Below are 12,177 nucleotides of genomic sequence, written 5' to 3'. Positions count from 1 at the left end.
CTCTCTCTCTCTCTCTCTCTCTCTCTCTCTCTCTCTCTCTCTCTCTCTCTCTCTCACTCATGTGTATAGTAATGTCTCGTGAGAAAAAGATGCTTTTGATAAATATCAAACTACATTAAGCTGTTTTTTTCCATCATCAATTAAGAAATCGTTGTCCGATTAAAACCGAACCATCTGACAGCTTTAGCTGATTTGCAACTCAGTATTTGTTCCTCAAAACAGTTTGGTCTAATCTGTTCTTTTTCTCATAAATCAGGAGACGAGGTAGGCCACAACTGAACCATGCTCTGTGTTTCTAACTGTATTTTTGTTTGGGAAATGATTACCACAGGAACACACTTGTCTTACCCACATCCTGGGGCCCGTGGCATACTTCTTTGGCAGGAAATTGTCGACTTTTGTTTGGAGTTTGTTACTGTCTGTCAGCCCAGTACACTTCTTTTTGTGCAGCATCGTTGCTGGGTTTTGTGTGCTGTTTTCCTTTGGTTTTGTTGTTATTGATGTTGTTTGTTTGTTTGTTTGTTTAGAAATAAAAATTCCCTTATAATTTCCTTGTGCATGTATATGGTTCTTTTTAAAATTAATTATTTAATTCATTTACATTTCAAATGTTGTTCTCCTTCCCAATCTCCCCTTTGCAAACCCCTTACCCCATCCCTCCTCCACTTTGCCTCTAAGAGGGTGCTCCTCCACCCAGCCACCCACCCACTCCCACCTCAGCCATCTAGCATCCCCCTTCTTGGTATCATCAAGGCTCCACAGAACCAAGCTCATCCCCTCCCATTGATGCCAGACAAGGCCATCCTCTGCTACATATGTAACGGGAGCCATGGACACACTCATGTTTACTCTTTGGTTGGTGGGTTTTATCGCTGGGAGCTCTGTGGGGGTCTAGTTAGTTGATATTGTTGTTCATCCTATGGGGTTGCAATCCTCTTCAGTTCCTTCAGTCCTTCCTCCAACAACTCCATTGGGGTTCCTGTTCTCAGTCCGATGGTTGGCTGTGAGCATCTGCATCTGCATTGGTCAGGTGCTGGTAGAACCTCTCAGAGGACAGCTATACCAGGCTTCTTTCTTCAAATACTTCTTGGCATCAGCAATATAGTTGGGGTTTAGCGTCTATAGATGGGATGGATCCCAAGGTGGGGCAGTTACTGGATGGTCTTTCCTTCAGTCTCTGCTCCATTTTTTGTCCCTGTGATTCTTTAGACAGTAACAGTTCTGGGTAAAAGATTTTGAAGTGAGTAGATGGCCACATCCCTCAACTGGGGACCATGTCTATCTATTGGAGGTGTTCTCTTAAGGTTCTATCTCTCCACTGTTGGATATTTCAGCTAATGTCAACCCCATTGGGTCCTGGGAGCCTCTTGCATCCCTGGCATCTGGGATTTTCTAGTGGTCCATCCCCCCCTCTCCTGCTACATATTTCTATTTATTCTTCTGGCCCTCTGGATTTTTCTCCTGTTTTTTTTTCCCCCATACCTGATCATCCTTCCTTCCCTCCCCCCAGCCCCTGCCCCTTTCCCTCCTCGCCTCCCTCAGTCAGGTCCTTCCTTCCCTCTGCCTCCTGTGATTATTTTGTTCCCCCTTCTAAGTGAAATTGGAGCATCCATACTTTGGCCTTCCTTCTCATTAAGCTTCAAATAGTCTGTGAGTTGTACAGTGGGTATTATGAGTTTTGGGACTAATATCCACTTATCAGTGAGTACATACTACCATGTATGTACTTTTGGATTTGAGTTATCTCACTCAGGATGATGCTTTCTTGTTCCATCCATTTGTCTGCAAAAGCCATGAAGTCATCCTTTTTAATAGCTGAGAAGTATACCATTGTGTAAATGTACTACATTTTCTGTATCTATTCTTCCACTGAGGCACATCTGGGCTGCTGTGAACATAGTGAAGCACATGTCTTTGGTAGATATTGGAGCATCTTCTGATATATGCCCAATAGTGGTAAAACTGGATATTCAGATAGAAAAATTTCCAATTTTCAGAGGAACCTACAGAATGATTTCCAAAGTGGTTGTACCAGCTTGCAATTCCACCAACAAAGGAGGAGTGTTCCTTTCTCCACATCCTTGCCAGCATCTGCTGTTTTTGATCTTAGCCATTCTGATTGGTGTAAGTCTCAGGGTTATTTTGATTTGCATTTCCCTGATGGCTAAGGATGTTGAACATTTCCTTAGGTGCTTCTTGGCCATTCATGATTCATCAGTTGAAAATTCTCTGTTTAACTCTGTACCCCATTTTTTAATTGGGTCATTTGATTTTCTGAAGTCTAACTTCTTGAAATATTTGTATATTTTGTATATTCACCTTGTATCATATGTAGGGTTGGTAAATATCTTTTCCCAATCTGTAGATTGTCATTTTCTTTTATTGAGAGTGTCCTTTGCCTTACAGAAGCTTTTAAGTTTCATGGGGTCCCATTTATCAATTGTTGATCTTAGAGCCTGATGTAGAATGATACAAAGTATCAATAAAACCAAAAGCTGGTTCTTTGAGAAAATCAACAAACTAAATAAACCATTTTCCAAACTAACTAAAGGGCAAGGAGACAGTATCCAAATTACAAAATCAGAAATGAAAAGGGAGATATAACAACATTAACTGAGGAAATTAAAAAAAAAAATCATCAGATGCTACTACAAAAGCCTATACTCAACAAAACTGAAAAATCTATATGAAATGGATGACTTTCTAGACAGATACCACAAATTAAAGTTATATCAGGAACAGATAAATAATCTAAACAATCCATAACCCATAAAGAAATAGAAGCAGTCATTAAATGTCTCTCAACCAAAAGAGCCATGGCTAGATGGTTTTAATGCAGAATTCTATCAGACTTTCACACAAGACCTAATACCAATACTTCTTAAACTATTTTGCAAAATAAAAATAGAAGGAACACTACCTGTTTCATTCTATGAAGCCTCAATTCTGTTGATACCTCAACCACACAAAGGCCCAAAAAACTTCAGACAAATCTCTCTTATGAATATCAATGCTGAGAAAGCCTTTGACAATATACAACACCCCTTCATGTTAAAAGTCTTGGAAAGATCAGGCATTCAAGTTCCATACCTAAACATAGTAAAAGCAATATACAGGAAACCAACAGCCCCAACATCAAATTAAATGGGGGAGAAACTGGAAGCAATCCCACTAAAATCAGGTACAAGACAAGGCTGCCCACTCTCCTTACTTATAGTACTTGAAGTTATAGCCAAAGAAATTAGACAAGAAAAAGGAGGTCAATGGGATACAAATTGTAAAGGATGAAGTCAAGATATCACTATTTGTAGATATAATGGTACACATAAGAAACCTAAGAATATCTAGTAGAGAACTCCTACAGCTGACAACCAACTTCACCAAAGTGGCTGTATATAAAATTAACAAATTAGTAGCTTTCCTCTACTCAAAGGATAAATGTGGTGAGAAAGAAATTAGGAAAACAACACCCTTCATAGTAGTCACAAATAATATAAAATATCTAGGCATAGCTTTAACCAAGCAAGTGAAAGATCTGTATTAAAAGAACTTCAAGTCTCTGAAGAAAGACATTGAAGAAGATCTCAGAAGTTGGAAAGATCTTCCATGCTCATGGATTGGTAGGGTTAACATAGTAAAAATGGCCATCTTACCAAAAGCAATTTACAGAATCAATGCAATCCCCATCAAATTTCCAACTTAATTCTTCAAAGAAATAGAAACTTCTCAACTCTATCTAGAACAACAACAACAACAACAACAACAACAACAAAAACAGGATATCAAAACCAATTCTCAACATTAAAACAACTTCTGGGGGAATCACCATCCCTGACCTCAAGCTTTGTTATTTCTACCTGCATGGTAAAACAGGTCCCCTGCAGATTGTCAGGTACACTGACTTTTCTGTTATTGTTCTCTATTTTGAGGACTTTGTTCTTCTGAAGAACTTACTCTAACTATTCCAACACATGGGAAAAATAAATATTACCACTCATAAAATGTGTGTCTACAACAACTACAGGAGGGTACTATATCTTGGTTTAGATCACAGACTAGTTTATTGCCCATATTTGTTATTGCTAAATTTGCTCAAGATTTCTATTACTAGAAGTAAATGCAGACCTTCAAAAGTATTTGCATTGTTGTGATATAAAGATGTTGTGAACCTCCTAATGTGTTCAGCATGGGTGGTAGTAACTTAAATCTGGTCCTCCAAAAGAGTAGCCAATGCTTTTCATTGCAAAGCCATCTTCCCTGGCATGTTAATTTGTAAAACCTATTTAAAAATAAAACACACCTGGCAGCAAATGGGCAAAGGGTAATCTTCCATGTACAAAGTAAATCCATTCTTCCATACTTTCATGATAGAACTGTTAACAACTTTGGGGTTTTTATTTATTTGTTTGTTTTGTCTGTATAAAAGCACATGGACAGCTATTTCTAAAATTAAAGGTTTTAGACCGATTTTACACATAAAAAGAAAGTATTTGCATTATTGACATACTTGATTGATGTCTGTGCCTTCCCCCTCCTCCCCCCAAAAAAACCACCTGACAGCATCCACGTTTGAGCTCAGGTTTGTAAGAATGTATACTGTCCTTGGTAATCTTCCATCCTCATGCTCTATGTGTAGAATGGCTACATGCAAAGGAGTGCCAGCCAATAAATAATGTTTCTAGAAAATCTTCACCTGCTAAGAAGAAATAGCATCCTGGACTAGTAATCCCCAGTAGGTTCCCAGGAAGTTTCCATGGGGTGATGATAATGACTTACTTAACAAAGAGAATGGAAGAGGAACTTAAGAGCTACCCAGTAGATGTGGGTAGTGGCTGAACCAGCTATTCTCCCAACCTTTCCAGTATAGGCACCAGTTCAGGCACAGACAACAGGTCCATGATTTCCCCATCATGAGCTTGTGACCTTCCCAAATCCCAAAAGTCTTACTTTTTTCTGCAGAGGTTTGAATTTTTATTATAGATATCCTTTATTATCTTGGTTAGATTCACGTCTAGATATTTTATTCTCTTTTAGGCTATTGTGAATGAAATTATGTTCTCCTCCCAAGGCCTAGATTCTGTTTTTCCAACTATATATACTATGTCTCCCTGAAAAAGTGTTAATGTGAAACATATATTTCAGTTTTAGTTTTAAGGAGTTTCAAGAAATAACAATAATAAATTAAAAAATAATATCTTCATTTTGTCGGTCACAATTATTATATAAGAAAGTAAATAATCTTTTGAAAAAGTATGTCACCTCAACAGAAGCATCCAGTAACCATGGGCACATTACAGTCAAGGAGGAAATCTACAGGCAATAGAAGATCGATTTCGTGCTCCTGAAGTATGAACTTCAGCCCACGAAGTAGATGCTATTTATAAATGCTCATAATAACTCATAAAAGTCCAAGAATTTTAAAACACCAGCCAACAGAAAGTCTAAAGGTTCTGGCTGCCTGAAAATGACTAGAAAGAGAAGTCCAGGTGAATCGTTTTAAATTCCACAATACAATGCAAGGAGGAGGCACATGAGCACTTGGAGTCCAGGATGGATAGCTAAGTGGTACATCTACATAGTCAGAATAGTATGTGCACAGTCTGGGCCCAGAGATTCAGATTCTGGAAGATTAGCATAGGCCAATTAATAAAAACTATACTAGTGAAGTAGTTAATGTCTTTTCACCAAGCGAAGCCATTATTTACTCTGTTAAAGTTTTATGGTCTCTGTTTTTGAGGAGACATGAATTGACAGGAAGAGATGGCTCTTGATTTAGGCACATACAGTTCAAAAATACTTATCTCATTTATGTCGACATTTAAAAATACTGACCATTGGGTAAAGATACCCTAAGTAATCACTGTATGTTTGATAACTTACATAATTAAAATGTAATAATGTAGAACATACCCACACCCTGTTAAAACAACTGTTTGGATCAAGTGATAACTTAACCTAGTCTGACCACGACAGGCATCTTGAGATCTATAGCCCAATGATGTCTGAGGGTATGAATTATATATCTAATGATATAATTATTTTAATCATATCTACATAAACAATAAACATGTAAAATGTGCTAAAATATTCTGGTTCTTCCTTAGGTCTTTAGGCCACTTGCACTTCAAGTTTTCAGCTTTAGTCAAAATGTTCTCTTTTCAGTTTTTCTGATCGCCTTTCCACTCCTTGTGTCCTTGTTCTGCTTTCCTTGGCCTTTGTAAGAAGCTATCCTTTTCCTGTGGTCTTGTCCAGGATGCTCCCCCCAGTCGCTGCCTGCTTATCTCTATAGGCCAGAGTGCAGTTCCTTTCCCAGCCAGAACATTCTGTTCTCTTCATAGTTAATGTTCTATTCCATTGTGTTTGGCCACAATCTGTAACTAACTCTATGGTGCAGAAGGGCTTTGTCCTGACTCCAGTGCGAGGAAGCATACTTTTCTACTGAAGCAAAGCTGAAGGTTGTTTGTGTTTATGGATGCATGGGGCTGTTAAATGCCTAGAGCAATACCCCAAAGCTCCTTAAATGTTTGTTGTTAGTGGTGACATTGGCTTGTACACAGTATTACTTTACTTTTCTTTGCAACAACTTATTGTAGGCAACTAATAGTATTTTATACCATTTTTATTAACTAATTATTTTATTTATTTATATCCCAATTGTTGCCCCCCTCCTGGTAACCCTTCACAGAGTTCTTCTCCCTATCCCACTTTCCCTTAACCTCTAAGAGAGTTCACTTCACTGGTGTCCTCCAACCCTGGGTCATCAAATCTCTGCAGGATTAGTCACATCCTCTTCCACTGAGGACAGACAAAGCACTCCAACAGTTTTATAAAGAGTAAATTGTGCTTCAAGATAGAGGATTGACAAAGATACAGGACAAGCGTAAAGCAGAATCATTATGGGAACCCAAGATTTCAAATTTACATTTGTTAGTTTCCTTTAGTGAAGAATTGAAAGACTGAAAAGCTCAGAAATGATCAGAACCTTGGCACCTATCACATCAACTTGCAGTTCCAGGCTTTGTTCCTCTTTTTTATATTTGCGTACTTGATGATTGGCCAAATGATTTACCCCCAAATCATTATCATTTCTCTACTTGTAAGAACAAGTCCAGTGACTGAAAGCAGAAGCAAGTAATCATTCAAGCTACAAAATATGCACAGCTGTGCAAGACTTAAATTTCAGCAGTGCAGACAACTATGCACAGGACTAACAAAATCAAAGCTATTAAACTAAGACAAAATTATTCTTTTTACTTCTTTGTGTATGTTGCTTGGAATTGAATTTAGGACCTCACACATACTAGTCAAATGCTCTGTTTTTGAGCTATATTTCCAGTCCTAAAAGAAGATACTTTTAAAAGTAAAATGTTATCTATGTAGGAATGAAAGAAGAAACTTTTAATTTTAATTATAGATTTATTTCTTTAAATTTCTAAAGAAAATCCTAAGGATTACTTTGCTTCAGAGATAAATTTTGTTCATTTCAAAGATTTTGTTTTTTCCAGTATTGCCATATGTGGAATTCTGACACCAGACTTAGAACCTGTCCCTTAGCACTTATCAAACACGACAACTTGTTTTCTTATCAGAAATGGTCTACCAAAAGTACTGTTAAAAGGAAAGTTGAGAACATAGAAAATGTCTATTCATGACATAAAATTTTAGAAGTATTGGCAAATGGCCTAAGTAGCATAAAGCAATAAATGGTCAATGCAGTTTTTCTTATTTAAAAACACAAGAAAGTGTTTAGAGTAATGGTGAAATTGGAGAGAGTTTTACCTGAAGACCCAGTTATACCACTCTTTACCTATACCCAAAAGATGCTCCACCATATGATAAGGATATGTGCTTTACTATGTTCATAGCAGCCTTATTTGTAATAGCCAGAAGCTGGAAACATCCCAGATGTTCCTCAGTCAAATGGATACAGAAAATTTTATTCAGTTATACAATGGAATAGTACTCAGCTATTAAAAACAAGGACATCATCACCAACCACAGAGTACATATGGGGAACCCATGACTCCAGCTGGATATGTAGCAGAGGATGGCCTTATCTGGCATCAATGGGAGGGGAGGCCCTTGGTCCTGTGGAAGCTTGATGATTCAGCATAGGGAAAGACTAGGGTGCTGAGGCTGGAGTAAGTGGGCAGGTGGGGGAGCATCCTCATAGAGGTAGGGGTGGGGGAGGGGATAGGGGTCTGTGAAGGGGAAACTGGGAAGGGGATAACATTTGAAAGGTAAATTAATAAAATAACCAAAAAAATATGAAAAACAAAAGGACATCATGAATTTTGCAGGCAAATGAATGGAACTAGAAAATATCATCCTGGTTGAGGTAACCCAGACACAAAAGGACATGCCCTGCATGCACTCACTGATGAGTGGATATTAGCCAAAATGTTCAGGATACCCATGATACGGACTCACGGAGTCTATCTACAAAGCTTAACAAGAAGGAGGGCCCAAGTGTGGGATAGAAAATAATCACAGGAGACAGAAGGAGGGAGTAAGGGACAGGAGCAAGAGATGGGAAGGGAGGGTGGAGAGGGGCAAGGTCAGGTATGGGGGGAGACAGGAAAGAAGCCCAGAGGGCCAAAAGAATGAATGGAAATAGGCAGCAGTGGGGTGGGGATGTGTGTGTGGGGTCACTTCTAAAAAGCCCTAGAGACCTGGGATATAAATGCCCCTAGGACTCAATGGGGATGACCTTAGCCAAAATGCCCAACAGTGGGGAGATGGAACCTGAGGAGACCATCTCCAGTAGATAGGCATGTCTCCCAGTTGAGGCATGGGGTCATCCACACATCTTCAAAATTCTTGACTCAGAATTGTTCCTGTTTAAAGGAAATGCAGGGACAAAAATGGAGCAGAGACTGAAGGAAAGTCCATCCAGTGACCAGCCTAACTTGGGATCCATCTCATGCACAGGCACCAAATCCTGACACAATTACTGATGCCATGTTGTGCTTGTAGACAGGAGCCTAGCATGGCTGTCCTCTGAGAGACTCTACCAGCAGCTGACTGAGACAGAAACAGTTGGCTACATATAGCCAACCCTCGGACTGAGGTCAGGGACCCCTATGGAAGAGTTAGGGAGAAAACTGAAGGAACTGAAGGGGATTGCAACCCCATAGGAAGAGCAACACTATCAACTAATCCAGACCCCTCCGAGCTCCCAGAGACTAAGCCACCAACCAAAGAGCATACATTGGCTGGTCCTTGGTCCCTGGCACATATGTAGCAGAGGACTGTCTTGTCTGGCCTTTGTGCCTAATCCTGTGGAAATTCGATGCCTCAGGGGGATGCCGGGAGGTGGGTAAGGTGTTGGTGGGTAGGTGAAGGAGCACTCTCTCAGAAGCAAAGGGGAGGGGATATGGGGGTATAGAACTCAGGGCAGGGAGGACCGAGAAGGGAGGCCAACATTTGGAATGTAAAGAAATAAAGTAATTTAATTAAATAAAAAGAAAAATAAAATGTATTTACTAAGCCATTACTGGCTTCTTTAACTTTAACTTCAAGTTTTATTATACATAATAATTAATAATATTCAAGCCAGCTTCAAGTATGATGCTAATGTCCTTCCACTGAATAATGACATAGACAAATCTTCACTTTTGTGCCGTTAGCAAGTTGATTTCCACAACTCATGTTCCAGAGATTTATTAGTAAATATTAGCTCACTGATTTACTTTATTTAATTTCTATTATCTATAATTTACTCCCTTTTAGTTTCTTGCAATTATTTCATAATTTCATTCTTATTTTAGTATTAAATTTATGTATCTTCTGTGTTAACTTCAAGAACAGTGTTTTACTTAAATGCCATAATATAAATTAGATAAATTTTTCAGTTATTTCAAAATATCTACGTCTAAATCTAATCTTTTAAACATTCTCTAATATTTTGTGTAGGAATTCCATTTAATATTCTACAGTATGAAGGTAGTATTGTTGTTTTTGATTTTCTACAATATAGTTAATTACCATACTAGTTACATTCTGTTTGCTGCCACCTGGAGTCACCTCTCTTGTACTTTCATTGAAAATGACTATAATAGCTGCCAGCCACATTTCCCTCCCCCACTCCGCTCCTGACAGCTGCTCCTCTGACCTCCTCTTGTTTAGTATTTAATTGTCGCGTATGCTTCAGTTCTGCCTTTCCAAAGACATTTTTGTTTTGTTTTGTTTGGCTGTTACTTTTGCAGAACATGGTTGGAGAGTGGGCCTTACCGGAGGACATGGCTAATAGCTCACCACCCTCTAACAACAGCATACTGGGTCACGTGCTTCTGAGATTAATTGAAAAAGCCGGTCCGTCTGCGAGTGATGCTGAGGATACTGAATTACCCTCATTTGCTGTTCATGGCTGTATCCTGGGGAAGACACTCAGTGGGAAAACTACCGTTCTAAAGTCTCTACAAAGTGGTAAGCTGCCTCTACTTCTCTTTCCCTTGTTAGACTCTCTTCATGCTGACCACGGCTGTAAATGTCTAGCTCCGTGAAAGTCAATCTAGAGGCTTTATTTAGAGACTATCTCTCATCAAATTTTTATGGTAGTAGAATCATGTGACTGAGCTTCCAAACGTAGGAAAGAGGAACTGGGAGGTGTTCAATCTTGTCAAAATTGTGATAAATAATAGAAACAAGACTCAGAAGATGATAGAGTGCATCATCTAACTTATGTAAAGTATCTCAAAAGAGACAAATCTATGCATATAGAAAATGATTCATGTTTTCTGGTACCATGGATAGGGGATAGGTGTGTCCCTGTAATAAGTTAGGATTTACTTTTCTTTAATTAGATATTTTCTTTCTTTACATTTCAAATATTATCGCCTTTCCTGATTTCTCCCCTGGATACCCCCTATACCATCCCCCCTCCTGCTGCTTTTATGAGGGTGCTCCCCCACCCACCCACCCACTCCTGCTTTCTTGTCCTGGCATTCCCCTACACTGAGGCATCGAGCCTTCACAGGACCAAGGGCCTCTCCTCCCATTGATGGCCAACAAGGTCATCTTCTGCTACATATGCCATGGGTCCCTCCATGTGTACGTTTTGGTTGCTGGTTTAGTCCCTGGAAACTCTGGGGGTACTGGTGGGTTGATATTGTTGTTCTTCCTATGGGACTGCAAACCCCTTCAGATCCTTCAGTCTTTTCTCTGTCTCCTCCATTGGAGACCCCGTGCTCAGTCCAATGGTTGACTGTGAGCATCCGCCTCTGTACTTGTCAGGCTCTGGCAGAGCCTCTCAGGAGGCAGATTTCAGACTCCTGTCAGAAAGCACTTCTTGGCATCGATGACAGTTTCTAGGTTTGGTAACTGCATAGGGGATGAATCCACAGGTGGGGTGAACTCTAGGTGGCCTTTCCTTCAGTCGCTACTCCTTACTTTGTCTTCATATTTCCTCCTGTGAGTATTTTGTTCCTCATTCTAAGAAGGACTGAAGCATCTACACTTTGGTCTTCCTTCTTGAGCTCATGTGGTCTGTGAAATGTATTTTGGGTACATTGAGCTTTTAGCCTAATATCCACTAATTAGTGAGTACACACTGTGTGTACTTTTGTGATTGGGTTACCTCACTCAGCATAATATTTTCTAGTTCCAACCATTTGCTTAAGAATTTCATGAAGTTATTATTTTTAATAGCTAAGTAGTACTCCATTGTGTAAATGTACCACATTTTCTGTAAATGACCAAAAGCAATCTACAGTTTCAATGCAATCCCCATCAAAATTCCAAATCAATTCTTAATAGAGTTAAAAAGAGCAATTTGCAAATGCATTTGGAATAACAAAAATCCCAGGATAGAGAAAACTATTCTCAACAATAAATGACCTTCTGAGGAATAACCATCCCTGACCTCAAGCTGTATTGTGTCGGGAACAAAATAAAATAAAGGGTGGCCCAGAGAGCCCTGGGGAGAAGTGGGGAAGGAAAAAGAAGCGGTGACTGTCAGGCACTTTCCACGCAGCCCTGGGTGGGCATTGCCTCTGACCCACGTGGGGGGGTGGACCCCCTGGAGCTACCTCGCTATCACTCCAGGGTTATGGGATAGAGGGGATAGGGAAAAAGTTCCCAACAATGAGCAGAGTGTGCAGCCGGCCTTGATGGAGCAGAGAAGAGACTCTATGGTTTAAGAGCTTTATTATAGAAATGCAGGGAGAAAGAGAGAAG

General features: G+C 39.5%; 1 protein-coding gene across 1 annotated transcript in view; it reads left to right on the top strand.

The window, feature by feature from the left end:
* The window catches only part of Spef2 (sperm flagellar 2), a 166,963-nt gene that overhangs the window by 58,643 nt on the left and 96,143 nt on the right, over positions 1 to 12,177 (top strand). Inside the window, exon 11 of the mRNA XM_021208381.1 lies at positions 10,209 to 10,428. Coding sequence (XP_021064040.1) covers positions 10,209 to 10,428 — 220 coding nt within the window. The remainder of the gene's footprint in view (positions 1 to 10,208; positions 10,429 to 12,177) is intronic.

Source organism: Mus pahari, chromosome 11 (assembly GCF_900095145.1).
Source record: "Mus pahari chromosome 11, PAHARI_EIJ_v1.1, whole genome shotgun sequence".
Lineage (NCBI taxonomy): Eukaryota > Metazoa > Chordata > Mammalia > Rodentia > Muridae > Mus > Mus pahari.
Note: the sequence above shows the minus strand (reverse complement) of the source record. Positions and strands in the feature narration are given on the sequence as shown.